The sequence below is a fragment of the Vanessa atalanta genome, chromosome 18 (assembly GCF_905147765.1).
Source record: "Vanessa atalanta chromosome 18, ilVanAtal1.2, whole genome shotgun sequence".
Classification (NCBI taxonomy): domain Eukaryota; kingdom Metazoa; phylum Arthropoda; class Insecta; order Lepidoptera; family Nymphalidae; genus Vanessa; species Vanessa atalanta.
The window spans coordinates 1556503-1579283 of NC_061888.1; the positions used below are offsets into that span (position 1 = coordinate 1556503).

Here is a 22781-nt window from a genome sequence, read left to right on the forward strand (position 1 = left end):
CCTATGGCTTCTAAGATATTATATCCCATGTGCCTATAATTACATTTAAACACTTTATTTTATAAAATATATTTGTAATATAAATGGAAAATAACTACTATGATTAAGATGTCATACTACAGATAATTTTTAAATCTGTTCTATAATTATTGGTAAATAAATGACTCAGATTATAAATACTCTCATTTATTATTGTATCTTATCGAATATATTTTGGAAAAATAGGTTAAGTGTTATAAAAAAAAAGTATTAAAACCACTGTTTTAAACGACAGAATTACAGTGGTGTGAGATAGAAAACGTTTTGGTTACTCAGATAGAAGCAGATTTTTATTATGAACTTACCGATGCAAATGGTAATTTTTTTCGATCCTCAGCTGGAACGAGACTGTCCAGTTTTTGTAACTTATACCAACCGTAATGAGCGCCAATAATAAATGGGACCATAATTATTACAGCTAGATTTCTCGAAACAAAGTTACGTCCACTCATTTTTGTATTTTTAAATTTTTTTGTATTTTGACTTTTTACGTTTTTGTAGTTTGAGAATATTTTATATAATACTACTAAAATAAGAAAGTTATAATTAAATGTTGATTTTCACTTTAAGAATGACTTTTCTATTTGATTTCTTAATCAAATATGAACGTCAATGTCTACTTGACATTTTAGTTTTTTTATACGTTTTGCGTTTAATGTACCGATTCTTATTTTTGTAAAGTTCAAATAAAAATAAAAATAGTATTAAATATTATAATATATAAAAACAAGAACCTAAATTTTCTTATTTAATTTGATATTTTATTAATAATAATTTAGAATAAAACTTACGACGTAAAATGTTTACAGTCACGAAGCGGCAGTGACGGCATTGCAACAAAACGCTACCAGAATGAAGTTATTTCTATTTGTAGGATTTCTAAGTGGATAACAATAACAACAACCAATGGAATGTTTCTGCATGAGACTTAATAGCAAATCAGGGGCCGTTGTATCTGACATTACAAATTGTACTAGAAAAACGCAAACTTTCCTCAAAAACATGGTGGCATCTCAGTGAAAAGGGTGTACATTTTGACAATTAATATTAAAAATTAAGAAGCTTATTAAGCAGGAGTGTTTGATACAATTTGTAAGTAATTTATAATTTTTAAAAGTGTTTCTGAGAACGTAATAATAAAATTATTATATATTTTTAGGTAAACACCGCACCAATAAGCTTCACACAAAATTAAGTATGACGTCTGAAGAAATCCAGATATCCGAAGAACTTAAGGGATGTTACGAGAATCTTATTGTGATCGACATTGGCGCAAACTTAACAAACAAGAAATATAGCCGTGATCTCGATTCTGTGGTTCAAAGGGCAAAAGATGCAGGTACGTGTGAGAACTGAAAATATTACGTGTAAATAAAACTTGCGTGCAAATATGTGATAAATGCAACAACAGAATTAATGAATATTAGTCGTTCCGCGAAAAAAACGCGAAACATTTGTGTTGATTTAGGTTGTAGATTTAATCGTTAGTATGAACATTTCTATATATCTGTGATAATTGGCTTAAAAAAAAAAAACAATAGCATTGAATTGCAACATCTGAATATTCATTGAGCATTGAAAATAACTTTCTAATGTAATCTTGTTAGATTTATTATTTAATATATCACTGCTATGTAAATTACATGATGTGAGCATAATTTGTACTTATATATTCTTATATAAATAATTTTGAGTGCAGTTAATGAATATAACCATGACATTTAATTGGTGACAATTAGTACTTAATAAGTTTCATGTTTGTTGTCTGTTGAACTTTCAATTTAAAAAGTATGATTAAAAAGCCAACTATAAAAAAGGATATTTAATTTATAAATACTTGAAGGGAAATGGGGTAGGTATAATAAGACACGTCTGCACTGTTTGACAATGTTTTTAATAATGAATATTAAATAATCAAGTAAAGCTGTTCGTTGATTGAATGAGTGGTGAGCGAATGTGAATGAGTGAAAGATTGAATAATATAATGAAAGAGAAATCTATTATGTATAGAGGCTTGAATTTTTGTATTCCAACAGTCCCCCTCAAAAATACAAGTTAATATAATATAACAATACCATAACATAATTTCTTTCATTACTCATTTTTACAAATAAAATACTAACTATTTAGTTACATAAACCATAGTTTTATTTATTAAATAAACTCATTCCTTCATTTACTTGATTAACACAAAACATGAATTATTTTTCAAAACAAATTTAAATTCTTTCTTAATTCTATAAATCTCTTGGAGGGTATCGCTTTTGTGAACATGTCAGCTAGTTGATTTCCTGTGGAAATAGGTTCTAGCTTTATTATTTGATTAGCGATTTGTTCCCTAATAAAATGATATTTTATATCTATGTGCTTAGATTTTTTGTGATTTGTGGGGTTATTGGCAATACATATACAACTATTATTGTCTTCAAATATTACAATAGGCTCTGTTATTTGTATAGAAATACTATTTAACAATGACCTTATCCAGACTGCTTCTCTCACAGCCTCAAAGAGAGCCATGTATTCAGCTTCCGTTGAAGAGACGGCGACAGTATTTTGTTTTCGTGTGGTCCACGAAATTGTACAATTTTTAAAGGCCTTAAACAAATAGCCAGTTGTACTTTTTCTGTCGTTCTCGTCACCTCCCCAGTCGGAATCTGCATACCCACTTATTATCTCTTTATATTCAGATTTTTTATAAACCAATTTTAAATTAATTGTACCTTTAATGTATCGTAAGAGATGTTTTAAACATTTCCACAACTCTTCGTTATTTTTCGATTGATATCTACTTAATATATTAATACAAGCACAAATATCTGGCCTTGTGCAAAGCATTGCATACATAAGGCATCCTATAACATTTTTACAAGGTGCATCATAGTGAGTGTCTGAATTTAAAGCTACAAAATTGATTTTAGAAGGAAAAGGTGAATTCGATGGATTACAATCTTTCATAGAAAATTTATTTAGAACATTTTGCAAATATGTTGTTTGATCTAAAGAAATTGTATTAGTTGTTCTTTGAATTCTAATACCAAGAAATAGTTTTAAGTCCTTCAAATCAGTCATTTGAAATTTTTGCATTAAACTGTTTTTAAACGCTTGTAATAAATTACTATTTTTAGTAGTAATAATTAAATCATCAACGTACAGAACTATATACACGTTTTTATCTATACAATTTTTATCTAATATGTACAGACAAGGATCTAATTCAGAGTTCTTAAAACCCATTTCCTTGAGAATGAGATCGAACCGTGCATACCAACACCTGGACGACTGCTTTAGGCCATATAATGTTTTATTCAATTTACAAACCTGGTTATTACTTGCTAAAATACCTTCCGGTACTTCCATATAAATATTTTCTTTCAATATACCATTTAGAAACGCGGTTTTAACGTCCATGTGGTGTAAATGTAAATCAAACTGATTTGCCAGTGCTAATATAAATCTAAAAGTAGTTATCCGAGCCACTGGTGCGAACGTTTCGTGATAGTCTTGTAAATACTCTTGAGTGAAACCTCGAGCAACCAACCGAGCTTTATAACGTGTAGGTTCACCAAATTCATTATTTTTAATTGTAAATACCCACTTGCAACTTATAATATTAACATTTTTCGGTCTAATAACTAATGTCCACGTTTGGTTGCTTCGAAGCGACTCAATTTCATCCTGTATAGCGTTCAACCACTTATCAGAATCGTGCCTATCGAAAATATTCTTATATGATGTAGGTAAAGATTGCGTATCATTAAAAAGAGATAAAAATAAATCAGGATCGTGCATTTGCTTATAATTCTTTGGGGGTAATTCTCGAATTCTTTCGCTACGTCTTAAATTAGTGGTATTCGATGAACCGTCCAACGAATTGTCATTAAAAGAATCTTGTTGTTGATCTATTTTTAGCTTTGCCGAATCAATTTCGGGCTTACTAAATTTTGAAAGGGTTTCAATGTTGTCACTACTGCTACGTGTAGGGCGTGATTTTTCAAAGTTTAACTCGTCAAAAATAACATCGCGAGCTATAAAAACTTGATTATTTTCGATATTGAATAATCTATAACCGTTTGCATCGTAACCGATCAATATTGACTTGAAAGATTTCTCATCAAATTTAGTTTTTCTAGCTTTGTTATGAACGTATGCAGTAGATCCAAACATTTTTAAATGATTTATTTTCGGCCTTTTACCATGCCACATTTCGTATGGTGTTTTATTTATCAGAGTTTTAGTGGGTAGTATGTTAATTAAATAAGTAGCTGTTAAAACAGCTTCACCCCAAAATATTTTATTTAATTTCGCACTTGTAACCAATGTTCGAGCCATTTCGGTTAATGTACGATTCATTCTTTCTGATACACCATTTTGTTGTGGGGTGTAAGGAACCGTTAAATGATACATTATCCCTTTGTCAACACAAAATTCTTTGAATTCGTTTGAAAGGTACTCTCGGCCATTATCGCAATATAAATTAACAACTTTAGAATTAAATAAATTTTCACATTTTGTTACGTAGTCTTTCATACATTTATATGCTTCAGATTTAGAATGCATCAAATACGTTACTGTATAATGAGTAAAATCGTCAATAAAAGTAATAAAATAATTTTTATCATCAAATGTAGGTGGTGTAATAGGACCACAAATATCGGAATGAACTATAAAAAGTGGCCTATTTCTGACTGATTTATCTTTTGATTTTGCAAAGGGCAACCGCGACTGTTTACCAAGTATGCAAGACTCACATAATGTATCATTAGGCATAATATCATTAATTAGGTAACTATCATCAATTAAGTTTTTTAGAATGTTAAATTTATTTTTGTTTAAGTGACCTAGACGCTTATGCCATAGTTCGTAAGATGTAGAAGTTTGAGACAAATTTAAATTATGTTGAGATCGCGTATGCACTTGAAAAACTAATTTAAATAAATTATTACTGATAACACTCGATACTAAACACTTGATACTATTGTTAATATAAACACTGTTATTTTTAAATATAACAACCATACCTACTTGTTGAATACGATATACAGATATTAAATTACATGGCACGTCCGGCGCATATAATACATTATTAATCGCCCCTTGAAAACCTAAATTAGTAGTGACATTTATTGTACCTTTACCAAACGCTTGAATGCTTTCATTGTTCTTAGCTATACCAATTTTAATCGGTGTTGTGAACTCTGAGTAGGAAGAAAATAATTCCTTACTATTTACAACGTGGTCAGTTGCACCCGAATCTAAAATGAAAACAATATTATTAATATGATATTTATAAGAATTTGACAACTTACACGTTGAAAACATGCGAAACTGTCCTCGTTATCGTTTCTGATTTGCAAAGCGCTCGCAGCTGCTGTTTTACTGCCGCTACTACCTCCATTTTGTTGTAACTTTTTGAAAAATCGACAATCCTTCTTCATATGATTTCGTCGTCGACAATAATCACAATATAATTTTGAAATTTTATATGATGAATTTCCGGTGTATGACTTCTTTTTATAATAATTATATGATTTCCTTTTATCGAATCCAATTTTGTTCTGCGATTTGAATTTATTCGTTGATGTATGTAAAACTTTGAGTTCTGTCGTCGTGGTATTCTTTAGTTTGACTTCGTGATCTAGAAGACGAGTTTTTACAAAAGATAGATGCAATTGTTCCTCTCCAAGTGTTTCCAGTGCCGTTATAACACCATCGTATGATGTGGGTAGAGTTAAAAGTAAATGTGATATTTTATCCATCTCATCCAATTTTGCACCAGCCGATATTAATTCAGTAATGATATTATCGAAATTGTTAAAATGTTCGAATAGTGTCACATCTGGCTGTAGTTTCATATTAAGTAACTGTTTACGTAAAGCCAATTGAGTCGCTAAGCTCCTCCGCTCATATACTTTGTCTAGTTCGGCCATTATGGATTTTGCAGTAGAAGAACCTCTTGCAAAGCTTAAAAATGTGTCACCCAAGTAATCTACAATCGTACCTTTTGCTAGCATATTCTTCTTAATCCACTCATTATCTGGTATTGGTGGTGGTTCTTCGTCAATAACAGGCAATAACTGCATTTCTTCTAGTAGTGACCTTATACGAAACTTCCAAGTACTATAGCGATCACCGTTAAATTGTTGTATATTTCTTTTACTTCGCGAATCCATTTTGAGTAACACTTTTACTATTAATTTTAATTATTTAAACAACTTTAAACATGACCTGGGCCCATAACCTGAAGGGAAATGGGGTAGGTATAATAAGACACGTCTGCACTGTTTGACAATGTTTTTAATAATGAATATTAAATAATCAAGTAAAGCTGTTCGTTGATTGAATGAGTGGTGAGCGAATGTGAATGAGTGAAAGATTGAATAATATAATGAAAGAGAAATCTATTATGTATAGAGGCTTGAATTTTTGTATATTCCAACAATACTTAATAATTTTATAAAAGAATATTATCCTAGGCGTCCAGAAGATCATGGTCACAGGAACATCGGTTCGAAGCAGTAAAGAAGCACTGAGACTGACCCGCTTGTACCCCAGCACAATATATTCTACAGCAGGTATGATTTCTTCATTGAATTTATATAATTAAAATCTTTACTCATGAATGATGCCTAACTGAAAAAACAAGTAAACAAATATACATAAAACTCGGATGCAGCGCATTTCTGTGGAAGTTTTAGTATGTAATGCTATCATAAAAGTATCTGTTATTAGTAGTTTCATCTGTTGTAAATATTTTTTTATATGGGCCTGATGGTAAGTGGTCACCACTGCGCATGGACATGTTGCTTTAATAAATATTTATTATTTCTTACATGCTATTACTCTACCAACTTTGGGATTTGGCTCGCACAGCTAAACAACAGTACTAAGTATTACTGTTAGAAATAAAATATCTATTAAGTGGGTCTACCTATAGTCTAATCTAACCATACGAGGACAAAAACCCAATAATTAACATTTTAACGTGGAATTATATTTGACATAGCTTGACTATACTATGGTGTTCTTGATGAAATTGTGAAAATATGGCATTTTGAACATTGTTGAATCAAAATAGGATATAAGTAGATTAGTGGAATAGTATTTAGTGGTATTAAAAATAAAGATATATTTAAATAAAGAATAGTTAGTGCCCACAATGTAGTAGAGACATTAGTAAGTTGCATGGAATAGGTAAATCTAAGGTTTGTTTATCCTTTTGACTTCTCTGATTGGAATACACTCTACCAGGATTGGCTGTCTTGAACAATGCTCGGCCACCGAGTGATTTAAATTGAAACTGTTGACGTGACAAGACAGAATTTCGTGTTCTTGTGCTATTTATAATAGAAAAGCAAAATGTGCGTGGCTTACTTGTTCATTGAATTCTAAATAAATGTAAAAAGCTATCCAATGAGATTGCATGTTCATATGAGATTGATTAAAACTATATTTTGTAAGTTGCTAAAAATTGTTACGTAATTTTTTTTATTATTTTATATAACTTTATTTTAAGAACATAATTGGAATATATATTTTTTAAATTGAAAATAGAAATGCAGGTCAGCTTATGTTGTGTGGTAGAACATTGTTAATGTACCACAAACCGTTTGTTGGTGCTTTGTTATTTGTACATTATATATACATGTAAATTAAATAGCTCACTCATCCCCCTTAACAGACACAACCATATGATACAAGCTTTTATTTAACTCCCGTGTGGGTTGTTGTGTGGGCCAAATCGTGCAAATGATTTTTTTTAACCAATTGAATCAATCCTGCCATTATTATCCATTATATTATAACTTATTTAATATTCTCAGTTATTGATAGAATCAATAACTATCGCTTAGTTATATGAATCGGCAATATTTGTAAATAGTTAGTGAGGAATGTATCAGTGAGTAATAGTATATCGTGGACCTAGGCGTGCACCCCCACGACGCGAAGTCAATGTCTGAGGAGGAGGCGTGGGCGGAGTTGGCGGCCACGGCGGCCGCGCCCGAGTGCGTCGCGCTCGGCGAGTGCGGCCTCAACTACACCAAGGACTTCTCCGAGCCCAGCGTGCAGCGGGAAGTCTTCAAGCGGCAGGTGAGTACCGACCAACATCTTGACCGATTTCATGATTGACTTACCAACCTATTCGACCGAAACAACCGTTGCTGTTCACCCGTTTTCCTTCTCTACTGCCGCAACGATCCTCTTGTGGTTTGGTTAAAGTTTGATCGGACAATAATCGTAACTGATATTAATGAGTAAAATTGTTCCTCAGTTACGATTAAGCTAATATTAATTTTAATAAGGAATAGTCGATATTGAATCGTAATAGAATCGAGAACGTTTTATTACCGTTATAAGTTAGTAGAATTGCCTTAATAAATCGACCGCCGACCGTCATGGTGTCCTTTTATTCGCTGAAAAACGATCTCACGTGTTTGCGCCATGTAGAGTTGGGTATGTCAGACTCGCCGGTGACGAGAACGCCTGGTGCGCCCAATCTTACCGGAATACCCACAAATAAACCAGCGGCAGAATCGGAGTGGACTCTTCAGGGGGCATCACGGTATCGCGCATGCTACCGTGACGGTCACCATGGCGTCATATGTTATTATAATTTTTTTTAATTTAGACATGTGATTACCACTGTAAAATAAGTATTATTAGTTAAGTATGTATAGTTTTGGTTTCTTAAGGTTTCGATGAACCTAAAAAACAGGTTTTTAATAGTATTTTTCACACGTATGTAAGACGCATTAATGAGTTCATTCGGTTTTCACATTTTCAAGGCTGTGCATAGCGTGGATAAATTATATTTAGAACTTGTTATGCGACTGCGTACGTTCGATGTATGAGTTTATAAGTTATACACTCCTCCCGTCCGGCTTCTTGGATACATACGAGTACATACAACTACATGCAGAATGACATTTGACACTAAAAGTCAAAATCTTTATTCATTATGGATGCGTCACACTTGCTTATTGACTGTCAAAAATCTACCACTAGTTCGGAAATAAGGTGAAGGCGCAGACCATCAGGTGGATTATTTGCCCGTCCGTCTATTTTATAGAATAAATAAATTATAAAACACAAATGAAGCAAATGTGATACTAGTTGTTGCCCGCGGTTTCGCTCGTGTTTGAGGAGTTGGTCGTTAGTTATTAGTCATAAAAAAGCAGCACATGTTGGAGTTGGAGTTCGAACTTGCTTCATACCGAATATAATTAAATTATATTCGGTGGTTTGATCTTGATAGGGCAACAGATAAATAGGCAGACAGAGTTGCTTCCACATTTATATTAGTATATATCAGTGATACTTGCCCGGTTGCTTAAGAGCTTCAATTAAGATCGATGCGTTCTATTCATTGGGATCCCTCGACTCTATATTCTATTGAAGTTCAATTAAAAAAGATTCGAAAAGATTGAAGATATATAACACCTTTTTCTCAATTAAAAAAAAAGAATCATAACTTTCGTCGGCTTAGGCAGTTTCTCGTCACGCGAAAGTGAATTCGTTACCTTTATTCCTCTGAATAATTACGTAAACAATCAAAATTTGACGTAATGTTCTAATTGCGGGCGGTAACTGTATGAGTAATTCATGTTAGCAATTATTATTCACTTCTGGCGTTATTAAACAATGTGTACTCGGTGAATTGATACTGTCTTCAAACCACTTTAATGTGGTTATACTCAGAGGATAAAACAAAATGCGTAAATACAACAGCGACTCGGCAAGTCGTCGTTCATTACAAAACAAATTAATTATCGTTGTTGGTTTTGTCCTGGCTTCAAAGTTCGCGTAACCTAATGAAAAGTTTTGGGAGTAGTCCAAAAGTTTAGCAAGTTAGTTGAAAGTTGGCAATTTTCACAATCCCTTTCCTCGAAAAGCAAGTAAATCCATTGGTCGTACGCCTGAATTCTTTTCGATTGTGTCCGCCCTATCGGATTATGACGTTGTGGAGCACACCTTCGAGCGTTTTGATATGATCTGCACAGTCAGTATATTTCGAGAATGGGTGCCTTGATTAATATTGGCTAGAAGTACAATACTAACGTCAAAAAGACTTGGAAATCATACGAAAAGCTTTTTTATTTATTAATCGGTAATTTCTTCCAGGCAATATTTTGGTAGAGGATGTCAGGTGTATCAGTGTTGTTACTTATTTATTACTAATACCCGTCCGTGACTATTTTCTAGACTTAAATCTATCTTTATTGTAAGTTTCTTTCAATTCTGTTCAGTCGCTCCGACGTAATTGAGTAACTGACGTCCATGTATCCAAACTTTCCCGTTTATAATATTACTAAGGTTATATGTACCAATGGCTACCGGGATATTTCCCGTAGTAATTTTGATTGAAAAAAAAATGGTATTTCCTTGAAAGCAATCAGTGCTAGAAATCTTCTAACTAAGATATTAAGACATAAAATCTATTCAAACCCCGAGAGGAATAAGAACAAATAGATTATTTGACATCGAATCGATGCGATATCATTGGTCGACAGCGTTTATAATCTATGATATTCTTTATGGATTCGCGAAAAACTAGCTTTTTGGATGTCGACGAAAATTCTATCGGAACATTGAAATTAAAATTAAAGTGAATATTAGTAGTAAAGTTAAATAGAATTCTATTGTAAATAAAGATTATTTAATCGAGAATTGTTTGTACTGCTTATATCTAAGGTTTGTTTATGTTTAATCCTTATTCGGTTGGAATATACTATACGCAAATTAACTCGTTTTAAATATTAAATATAAGAAAATATTTCTAATTTTATACTCACATTTTGGCCGAGATGGCCCAGTGGTTAGAACGCTTGCATCTTATGTTTATGTTTGCGAGTTCAAACCCAGGCAAGTACCACTGAATTTTCATGTGCTTAATTTGTATTTAAAATTAATCTCGTGCTCGGCGAGGAAAACATCGTGTGTCTAATTTCAACGAAATCCTGCCACATGTGTAATCCACCAACCCGCATTGGAGCAGCTTGGTGGAATATGCTCCAAACCTTCTCCTCAATGGTAGAGGAGACTTTAGTACAGCAGTGAAATCTAATATTATATTTAAAATCTCACATTTCACATATTTAATAATCTATATTAATATTAATTAAGAATACTTTGTATTAACCCGCTAAACATATGCTCTATTGAGATATATATTAAAATATTTATCACGACCCATGTAGATGTTAACAGATACACAAATGAACCATGACGTTGATAACAGTAAATGTTATCGAAGATTAATTCATATTCCGCGGCAGGTCGTGCTCTTTGATTTACCTTCTTTATATCTGAGAATTTTAACCCTTAATCAATATTAGGTGTTTAAATCGTTGAAAGATCGGGCCCTGTTTAGAATTAATAACAGCTTACCTACATACATATGTAACGTGATTGACCTACATACAACGAAGATATATATTTACATATAATCTATGTATATAAAAGCGAAATACCACTCACTGATTAAAACTATTACACATACAAACTTGAAATTTGGTAGGTAAGTCCTTAGAGGGTGTAGACCTCCGCTAAGAACGGATTTTTACGAATCTCCACCCCTAAAACGGGGGTTGGAAGTTTGTGTTTTATAAATTTCGCGCGGGTATATAGTATACTAGCTGAATCTGCGGCTGTATATATTTATACGCGAGGTAATCTAATACGATTATAATATATTATAATCTTGAATGAATCATATGAAACAATTTTTTCTATCGGTAGGGGACTAGCCGTAGCCGTAGCCGATAACCCGCAATAAACAATTTTTATCCATTTTTACGATAAATAATTGCGATTTTAAGCAATACAACATTAATCATTTATCAAATAAAGTACCTTAAATACATTGTGCATTTAATATAAATCAATATGGCCCTTTATAGCATGTAATTTAAATGAATATTTTCGATGATATTACAGATTTAAAAAGCAGGGATATAGCGGTTTGTATTGTCTAATGACAAAAATGCTGTGAGCGTTATATATAGAGACATTCTGTAGTATGTTTAGTATCAGCATTGGACACGTGCAAAGTAGATCGGAATAGGAAACTTATCAGAACTGTTATATGTTAGTAGAATTATCCTCCATAGTATTTTCTTTTTCGGAACGATGTTAGCTTTTACTTGATGAATAGCTAAATATAATGCTTTGTACAATGTATAAATGTATTATAATTCTTATCAAGTTGAAAACACGTAAATAATTTCAATTGAGTCTGTCAGTTTATCGCTGAAACGAAACATGCAAAACGTTGCGTTGCCCACTACACTCGACGCTAAATATAGTGAGTGACATCGCGCCGTGTCGTTGAACGTGCAAGTGGAGTAGGACACTGTTAGGGGTAACAGGTATTAAACGTTTAACATTTCACATATTGTCCTTTGTGATCGAGACTACAAGACGTGCTTTACGATTTTACCTCATTAAATATATAGAAACCGACTGATGGGCTAAGGTTTCCTTTTGAGGAGAATGTTTTGGGGCTTACTGACCGACTATGTTGGGTTCTGTGAACTATATACACAAATTAAACGCAAATTCAGTGGCGCTTGCCTGGGCTCAAACCCACAATCATTGGTTATTATTCACGTGTTCTAACCTATGGACCATCTCGGATATAAATTAAATACGTCATGTTTAATTAACAAGACAATTAGATAAACATCTACTAATACCATTAATGAGAAAGTAACTCTGTCCGTCTGTTACGCTTTCACGGTTATACCTGCCACTGAACTGAATTTGGTGATTTTTTTTTTATGAAACAAGCTTGAACCTCAAAGATGGCTTAGGCATATTTTATATACTAATGAACAACTCCTAAAACACGAAGGTGATGGTTAATGATACATATTCATTTTAAATTAAAAAAAAATCCCGTAAAATTTAAACGTATGATTTATAGGATACAGATATTTATTTATCGAGCTCAAATACGATAAAATTTGAACCAAGATTATTTCAGATCTGACCAATGACGTCACGCCAATTGAAGGTTAATGTCGTTTGTTTATCTTTACATCTACAATTCGAATCGGTTGTAATTAGGTTCCAAAAAGCTTCAAAGTCGAAGCTGAATATCAAAATACTCACTTGCTCGTGTTTATAATCATTAATCTCATGTCATGCATCGGAAGAAATTTCGGAGAAGAAAAATTTTAACGAGATTTACAATTACAATGTGAAACTGTATCTCGTTCTCTTAGATTCATTCATTGGTCAGATCTGAAATGATCTTGGTGTTAATTACGTATTCGTGAAAACGTTACGTTTTGATTGGTGGAAGTTGTTATCGTAACTTTGTATGTAAAAATTAAAGTGTATGTATGTGGGTACGACAAATTGATCGAGTGATGTTTTAAGTGTAACATAGCAGAGCGATTCGTTTGGATTATGTGTATCTGTGGTTTGTTTATCTTAATTCTCCCTTTCGTTGTAGTACACGAGATATCTTTTTTTTTAAATACGATTTTGTCACACTGTGACCACGTCACCTACAACATTTCTAACTATTTAATAAATATGTCTGACCTCTAAGGGACATTATACAAATGATATACCGGATGCTGTATAAAAAATAAGCCTCTTCCAGCATCGAAACGCACATCTATACATATAATAAATTCTCATCACCATACATATAATAAAATTGGAGTGTCTGTTTGTAATATTAAAATAACCGTCTTTTACTAAATGCATATGAATGTATACCACGGTACATATACCAAAATATTTTATTTTTTTAAATTTTTATCCGTCTGTCTCTTTGTTCCGACTAATCTCTGCAACTGCTGGACCGATTTTGACGGGACTCTCACTGGTAGGAATCTGATATGATTAGGCTACAGCATTAACCTTTTTTGTTCAATTCAAATGCGCAAGAAGTCGCGGGCACATCTAGTATTCTATAAAACATGATACATTGTCTCTACTCGATTACATTCTGGGCACAATTTGGAATCCAATTGAAGAAATACATGTAATGTAATTATATAAAAGATATATTATGTAAGCATAATAATATTATGTATATTTTGATGATATTTTTATTTACAGTTGCTTGGTTATGTAACGTATATGTTGTGGTTAAATGTAACCGGAGACGCATCTATATACATGATTATATTTTTATACCTATTATATATTATGTGGTAATAACTTCTGCCGGGCTTAGGTCGTAAGTATATAATATAGAAATAAGTACGAGCTAATCCCGGCAGACGTTTCATGGCGAACGGTTCAACGGTATAGAAGTTTAAGTGCTCCTCCATTAGTATTCGTTTAATTTCATGCTGGATTAATTTTTTTTTTCTTTATTTGATTCACCAAATAAAGGAGGTCATCTGTGACAGTTTTAAGCTTATAAACTACAAAAAAAAATGATAAGTTAATTAAAGGTAAACACCGCATGCAATAAGGATTTAGATAAAAAATTAACAATAAAGAATATGAATGAATAATTATTTAAAAATATACATTTAAACGAAAAAAGAAAAAAAAAAACAAGAAACCAAATAAATATACTTTTACTAATTACATTAAGTTATAATGCAATTGTATTATTTAATCTTTAGTAATATTACATTATACTTTTTATTATACACCACACAGATAATATAAATAAATACAACGTAGATCCAGCCTTAATAAAAGACGCGTACGATTTTGGCGACCTTATCGCTACATCGCGATCTCTTCCAGGCAACCGACGGTCTGGGTTAGGTTAGCTCGTAGAATATGAGTTGGGTGGTGCTGTAATAATTAATAAAATAACATGAATCTATTACTCAAAATAATAATATAATGCTGCCAGCACTCTTGCCACCATTCCATGCGGACAGTAACCTTTTTTTAATTCATATTTGTATATATTTAAGCACTTAATGTTATCAATTCTTATGTTAATAAATTTATAATAAAAAAGAAAATCTGAATACATAGAATACATATACATATATACATCGAATACACAAATTATATATCAATAAATAAATTATATTATCAATACATATAAAATAGGTACAAGTATATAATCTAATACACACTATATACAATAAGTACGAAAATGTACGAATATATATAAAATTATAAATCCTTAAGTAACTCTGTCTGTCTGTTGCTCTCTCAAGTCCAAGCCACAACCGATTTTGAATTAATTTAGTGTGAAACAAGCTTGAAGTATACTCTTGTAAGTCTAATATCTAACGATCAACCTCTAAGACGTGACCGAAGCTGCGAGCGAGAACTAGTGACCTCTATTCCAACCTTAAGAGGAGATAAGCCAAATAAATAAAATTTGACACCAAATTGACGCGATATTATTGGTCGAGAACAAAAATGGCGTTTTGAACGTCGACGAAATTGTTATCGGAATTAGATATAAGAAGTTAAGTATTGTTTTATTAATAAAGATATATTAATCATAAACTCCAGTAGCTCCCAATATAGATGAGTTAGCAAATCGCATGAAATACGTAAAACTAAGGTTTATTTATCTGTATTCCTACTTCGATTGCAATAGGGTATATGTAACTCATTTTAACTACTGAGTTATTTGTCGGTGAATCTCGGTTGCATCTACATTCCGAACAGGCGGTAGTTTTCAATTTAATTTTATTATGTAAAATTAAGTCAAAAGTCCTCGCAAGAGCCCGCTTGAAAAGAGAATATCTTGATTGGAATTGATGTAGTAAAATAATCACAAAGATATAAAGCATACCTACAACCCATCAAAGTTTATAGTGGTCGGTGAAATGGTGGCAAAAAGTATTCATCTCAATGAGATATCCCAAAATTAAAGTTAAAGATAAAAGTGCATCAGTCAAGAACTAGCCGGGGCGGTGAGTCATTTCCTCATTCCATACAGAACATGTGTTGTTGTCTCGGCAGATAAGCGAAACAAATTGGAAACAACACCATATAGAAACGATTATGCCTTCTCGGTTATCGTATTTCTGTCACATTTAGACGTAGTTTATCGTGTCTGAACATCATTTAGACTAACGATATCGTAGTTATTGGACACTCAAATAATTCCACTCCTTTATATTTACTCGTTGTGCAAGCCCGTCTGGTAGGCACCAAACGTTCAACAGATATTCGACCGCTCGCAAATACTAAATATTCTTATGTTCTGGATTGAAGGATGGGTGGAGCCAGTGTAACAGGCACAAGGGATATAATATCTGAGTTATCGCGAATTGGCGATGTAAGGAATGGTTGATATTTCTTACAGAAAAATTCTATGGGCTATGACCATTTATCATCAGGTGTTCCAATTGCTAGCCCTAGTATGGCAATAGTATATTTCGGCAAAAAAAAATTTTTTTGCGGAAAATGTCGAGATGCTCTCTTATGCCATCATGCTCTTCCCTTCTATTCCCTTATACGTGGCGTAAATGCTGTATACTTTTTTCTATATATTATTATCGATGAAATCCGAACTAAAATCGATTAAATTATTTCAATAACCAAGTCTATGTGCCGGTGTATAGGATAAAAAAGCGTGGAGTTAATGCTCGTTGACTTCCAGGCAGGAGACATAACATATACATAATTGTATTTATATGACTGTATTTTTACATATTGAAAAAGAGTAACTACTGAGTTCCTTGCCGGTTCTTCTCGGTAGAATTTTACATTCCGAACTGGTGGTAGCTTTACTTTAAATAGTTTGTTAACCTTCTGATCTTACCGCGTTTAAAGTTTCTTTCGATTCACTATAATATATGTATGTGTATGAAATATTTTTTCTTTAATTTAAATATATGCTCATTAAAAGCGTATGTGGAATTATATTTACACAGCCCTGGTTAACAAAAATTCCGTGACGCGTAGGCGACTGCGCACTGATCGCTCTGACCTCTGAAGATCAAACCAATTTAATTAAAGAGATTTACTCTTGATTTGGATAACTCTTACACAGTATTGACTTGAAAAATACCCATATGGTACATATTTACTATACCGCTGGTTTAAATATATTATTTGCTTTTATATCATATTCTAAATGTAATCCTATATATTAATAGCGTAAGCCGATTTTTGTCCCAGTGATTATGGGACGTTAGCTGCTGATAAAAAAACGGTTATGGTCTCATTATGAAGAGCTCCAATTGTAGACGTGCAGAAAAATAAAGAGGATTCTTGATTGCATTTAAGTAAATTGATACGATTTGATAAATAAATAGTTCATTTTAGAGAGAGGAAAAAAGTTACTGGCCGGGTAGAGAGCGGCGCTATGACTGAATTAAAAAAAAACAAATGCAAAACGTGCGAACAGACGTTGTCAGTTTAGAATGAAATTAAATCAAAACAAAACCTGTCATAGGTTTCGAAATTTGAAAAGTCTGTCGATTAAACGCGAAGTTCCGCGTGCGACCCACTAGTATACTGCTATTGTCCTATCGGTGGGACTAATTTCCTCTTGAGGATGGTTTGTAGCATATTCCAAAAAGTTCGAATGCTCGAATGGTCGTGGCGTTGGTCGATACCCATTCGGCAGAATTTTAACCAAACATATATAGGATTATAACGATGCTTTCTTTCACACTGAGCATTCAATGTAATGTAAACACAAATTAAACAACATGAATATTGAGTGAAAGTCTTCGATTAAGATATACGTACGTATGACTATTTGAAACGGGATACTTACCATGTTTTCTTATTTTCACGTGTCCTGAGGAATCTCGGCTTAATAAAAGTAATGTATTATTTATCATAATCTTTCAATTTCTCTGTCTTTCAGTAATGTGAGTAAAACACGACTTAAGCGTTGCTCTGCGTGTCGATATTGTTTTTTCTTTTCATTAAAAATTCAGTGCTTTCAATGTTTTTTATTCCCGTTTTACACGTGATTATTGACACTTGCGTTCAACCACCAAGTATACAGACAATTGGGTGTCGTATATGTCGTGTAGATTGATACATGTCAGAAAAGGTAAAAAATATGTTTTTGTCCATGGTATTAAAAGAACGGAAGTTATAAATACATTTTGATTTACATTATCTCTGAATTTGAACTCATTAGCATTTTTAAAAGACGTGTCTTCTCATGATATTATTTACTGAGTTTAAAATAGGAATCAGATGTTATCAATTTGTAGTCTAAAAAATCTTTTAGACATAACTAAGATGAATACATTAACAATAATACTGAATACCATAAATATATATGTATATAGTATATGTGTATTTACATAACGTTACTAAACTATCGAGGTAGTTATATTAATTATTTGGATTAAATTGCCAAAAAATACTTATTGTAGATACGTTTTGTTTGCGAATCAATCTTCTATTTCTTAATTACTAAAATAATTAAAAGAAAAATTAGCTAAAGAGTTATATTAGTTAAAATAAGTTATTAAAATCAAGTATCAAGTGGTTTTTCTCATGCAATATTTTATGCTAATTAAAAGAATTATATGTTTATAATACGATGTGAATATAATATGATAATTGGAGGGATCGCAATCTTAATTTTAGATTAATTATTTGTTTAACAGCACATCGAATATATTAAGTATTATAACTCGAAAATTGATTTCAGGTGGAAATGGCGTGCGAACTCAGAAAACCACTATTCGTTCACGAAAAGGAAGCCCAGGAAGATTTGATAAAAATTCTGGACGAATTCGGCAACCGCTTACCGCCCGTCGTAATCCACTCCTTCACAGGCTCAGTGGAGCAAGGCATCAAGTATATAGAGAAGGGCTTCTACCTCGGCATAACAGGGTACATATGCAAGGATAAATCAGACGGTGGTATAAGACGCTTGCTTTCAGAGAGGATATTACCGCTGGACAAATTGCTGGTCGAAACCGATTCGCCGTTCATGTACCCGAATATGAGGGCTTCCAAACTGCCCCTGCACGTTAAGGACTCGTTAACTGAGAGGTACGTGGTATTTTATATCTGATGGGTTTTTTGGAATGTTTAAGAGAAAGGTTTAAGAGGGTTTTTTTGAGAAATTTGCCAAAATTATGGACACTTATTGACTAAAACTTATAAGTGTATTTGTATTGGTATTGTCCTGGTCAGTTAAGTAGGCAATTGCTAAATGAGTTTGGAGGATGAAAGACAATTATCATAGTACTTTGCTGGAACGTTTTATTTTTTTATTTTTTATACACTGCCCTATATATTTTTCGAATGTAATTTTAACACCTTGCGCTAACATCCTGTAAATGTGAACTCTTTGAACTCTAGTCGTGTGAATGACGGATTTAGAGCGTTGTTATTTTTTTTTATGTTAATAACAATGTTTAAAGTAGTTTATCTGCATTGATATGCCAGTTTATCTGTTAGTATCAGACTATTATCTAAGGATCCATGTCTATCAACGTCTACCATTATCTTCAGTCACATTGATCACTGTTAAATAAATACAATGATTATCCTGATAAATGTGATTTAATAATAATAATTGTGACAAAAATATAGTACTACATATAAATGTTTATATATGTTATAATTATGACTCAAAATTAACTTTTAACTCTGGATCAATCAAGTTTATTTAAAAAAGAAATGTTCAACACGATGAACACATACCACCTTCACACTGTGTGTCTGGAAATTATACTACTTTAACCGTCAATTCTAACCTAAGATCTAACAATTCATTATTTATCCCGTGACTAATTACACTGGCTCATTCAAAAAGTAGTATTATTGCGCCATATAATTTTTAACGAATGGCTTACACACTTTGACGATCTCGCAGAAATGACTACAACCGTATTTTTTTTGGAATCTATCAGATCCATGACGTTCGTGAACCGCTACTGCACGTTCCAACGCAACGAGCCGTGCGCGCTGCCCGCCATCGTGGAGCTCATCGCCGGCTTCCTGGCCGAGCGGCCCGAGGACGTGGCGCTCGCCACCGCCTTCAACGCGCTCAAGCTCTTCGGCCTCAGCCAGTGACGCGGCGCCGCGCTGGACCTCGCTGTCTTTTGGACTATCGACGTCATCTTCTCGATTGCTATATTTGGGCAGTTTTGACTTCGGATTTTATGGAAAATCTTATGGGTTGTAATTTTGGAGATTGTTGTCATTATTGTGACGTGATTTGATCGTTCCGTTGACGGGTTTGTTGCACTGAAATAGTTTTTTCTTTACGAAGCTTACGTTTCGACTTAAATTCAAGTCGATTGCGATAATGTTAATTGTAAACCCATTGAGATGAAACGAACGGAGTCCCAAATCGTAGTCAGTAGTCCAAAAGACTCCAGATCGTGTCGAGTAACTTGAAAGAATCGAAAATTATATTTATATACACTTATTTACGCGAAATGTTGTGCCTTTATAGAGACAACGATAAGATATATTTAATCATAAATAATAAGTATATTTATAGCGATTGAATGTTACCTAATTAAGAGATTTATTCAAGAGTTAAACATATATACTTAATTATATATCGGGGGTCTCTTCAGACGTCATTTGAGAGCGAATCAAACGATTATACTCATGTTTACGAAATATGACAATTTTAATATGACATTGGGATTTAGGAGACGGGTAGTGGAGAATAAAAGTGGAGAATTGGAGAAAAAATATGTATGTGAAATGCCCACTGGGCGCTGGTCTCGCCACGCCAATGTTTTGAGATGCAATGACTGCTCGTCTCGCTAATGATACCCTTGTACGGCATTCAGAGGCTATTTTATATAAAATTTGCATTGTCAAGTCTTGCCATCGTATTTACTAATGAAATAACGCCTCTCCTAATTAATAAATATCAAAACTAGTGCCGGCCAGGTCATGTAGTTTAGTATGATTTTGCAAAATCAAACGAATAATAATTATTAATAACGTATGTATATTATTTTTTTATATTTTAAGCGTACCTGAACGCTTCGAGACTAATGCCATTTATGATTAATTAAATAAAAAAAAAAATAGTTGCATAATATTGCTATGACGATGTATTGTCTGTGGTTAATTTTTGTCTATTATATTTTTACACGGTATTTGTGTAGGTCTTTTTATGTTGTTTTTTTTTTTGCGTTTTGCACATGCCTTCGATGTATTTAGCAATATAATTGCACTCACACACATGTAGATAGGAATGTCGTCACAGCTAAATACGTGTGTGCGAGTGTATGATTAATATGGTGGCAATCGATGACAACTTTAGTCATTATGATCTCAATATGTCTACGAATGTATAAAGAGATATTTTTTTTGTATAAAATTCCATCTGTGACGTAGCTTTAAATGTAAACATTGACAGAGCTAGTAGTGTGATTGCATGTTCGTTCGTACGTTGAGTATTTATTATCTGTCGATATTAGTTTTATAGTTACGTCACGAACTGTCAAATAGAAATGTCACTGTCATTAGAATCATTTTAATCGAGTCTTGAATATATGTCTGTTTTCGTGTTTCCCATATACGCGTATTTGTTACGGAATACGTAGCCATATGTCCGTATGTCCGTAACTTCCGTCACTGAAACGTTACTAGTGTCTAAGACCCGTGTCACGTTGCCACTGTATTCGTTCGCACGGTGTTAGGTGTTTCTTAGCCTCGCTCTGCGCAGAGTATTCCTATTCGAATTAATTCAATAACTGATAATTATTCATCGAATATAATGTAAATAGTGATTGTAATCGTAATTTTAATTAATGCTGGTAGTCACAACGAAATCAAAGACTGCAAGTATGTACCACGTGGAATTTGACATGTTTAATTATTACGTGTTTTTTTTTTCTTGTAAATTTAAAAATGTATTTAATCAGACCCGACTACACGTGTAGCTACGAAATGTATACAGTTTTATAAAGTAGCTCCGTGTGTAGTCGGTCATAGAGTATTGTTATTAATTCCTTTATTTTTTGACAATCACTTTGTTGGTAGATTATAAGGGTACCGCTGGGTCGGGTAGTTTACTCGGGAATGTATCGAGACAAATATATACGGTTAATTTATTATTATTATAAATGTCAATAAGGCTTTTAAGTATAGATTTGTTGATATTAATGTAATGTGTACATTTTCGAGTAAATTATTATAGATTTAATATAAACGATCCCGCGGGTAAATGTACTGTAGTGCCTTCGACAAACGTCCTTTTGTGATACATATTTTTCTTAGATTGTACAGATTATTTCTTTCAATAAAACTGAAAACAAAATGTCTTATTTTTTATTTATGCCCAATTATGAATTAGAGCTTTAAACCCATGCAGTGCCAGGGACCGTGCGCACTCTATAACTCACATAGTGCGCTTTTTTCAAGTGAGTTTTTATTCCGCATATACATAGTTTTAAAACTACAAAATAAAATGTATGGTCCAGTTTAGCAAGACTTTATGAATGAATTATTTTAAGTCCATATAAGTTTTTTATATGCCTATTTGTTAAGTTACAAACATAATATATATACATATTATGTCGACAAGTATAATACATTTATTTTAGTTAATCCATATATCTGCCGTGGTACTTTAGTTAACAGTAGATAAATAATTAAACGTTAGATTATAAGAAAATACTACAATTTAAAAAGTTTTACACAATTATCACAGGATTAGAGACGGTGCATAAAGTTTTTTACTTACTAATTTTCTTTGAATGCGCGTCATAAACGAGGTTACTGTATATGACCAACCTTCTTCCTTACTGTATAATTTTGCCGTGTACGAGCGTCGTTCATATCATGAGTGCATATATACTAAAAAAAAACTCACGTCGTGGGTTCAATGCAATTAA

At 32.8% G+C, this 22781-nt stretch overlaps 1 protein-coding gene across 1 annotated transcript; it reads left to right on the plus strand.

Moving 5' to 3' along the window:
- Positions 1 to 1043: 1043 nt before the first annotated feature.
- On the plus strand, positions 1044 to 22025 carry LOC125070823 (3'-5' ssDNA/RNA exonuclease TatD). Its single transcript, XM_047680810.1, has 6 exons — positions 1044 to 1131; positions 1199 to 1378; positions 6516 to 6614; positions 7967 to 8130; positions 18614 to 18960; positions 19827 to 22025. Exons 2-6 carry the CDS (start codon positions 1237 to 1239, stop codon positions 19987 to 19989), a joined length of 915 nt encoding a protein of 304 aa, XP_047536766.1. The 5' UTR covers positions 1044 to 1131; positions 1199 to 1236; the 3' UTR covers positions 19990 to 22025.
- Positions 22026 to 22781: the final 756 nt, after the last annotated feature.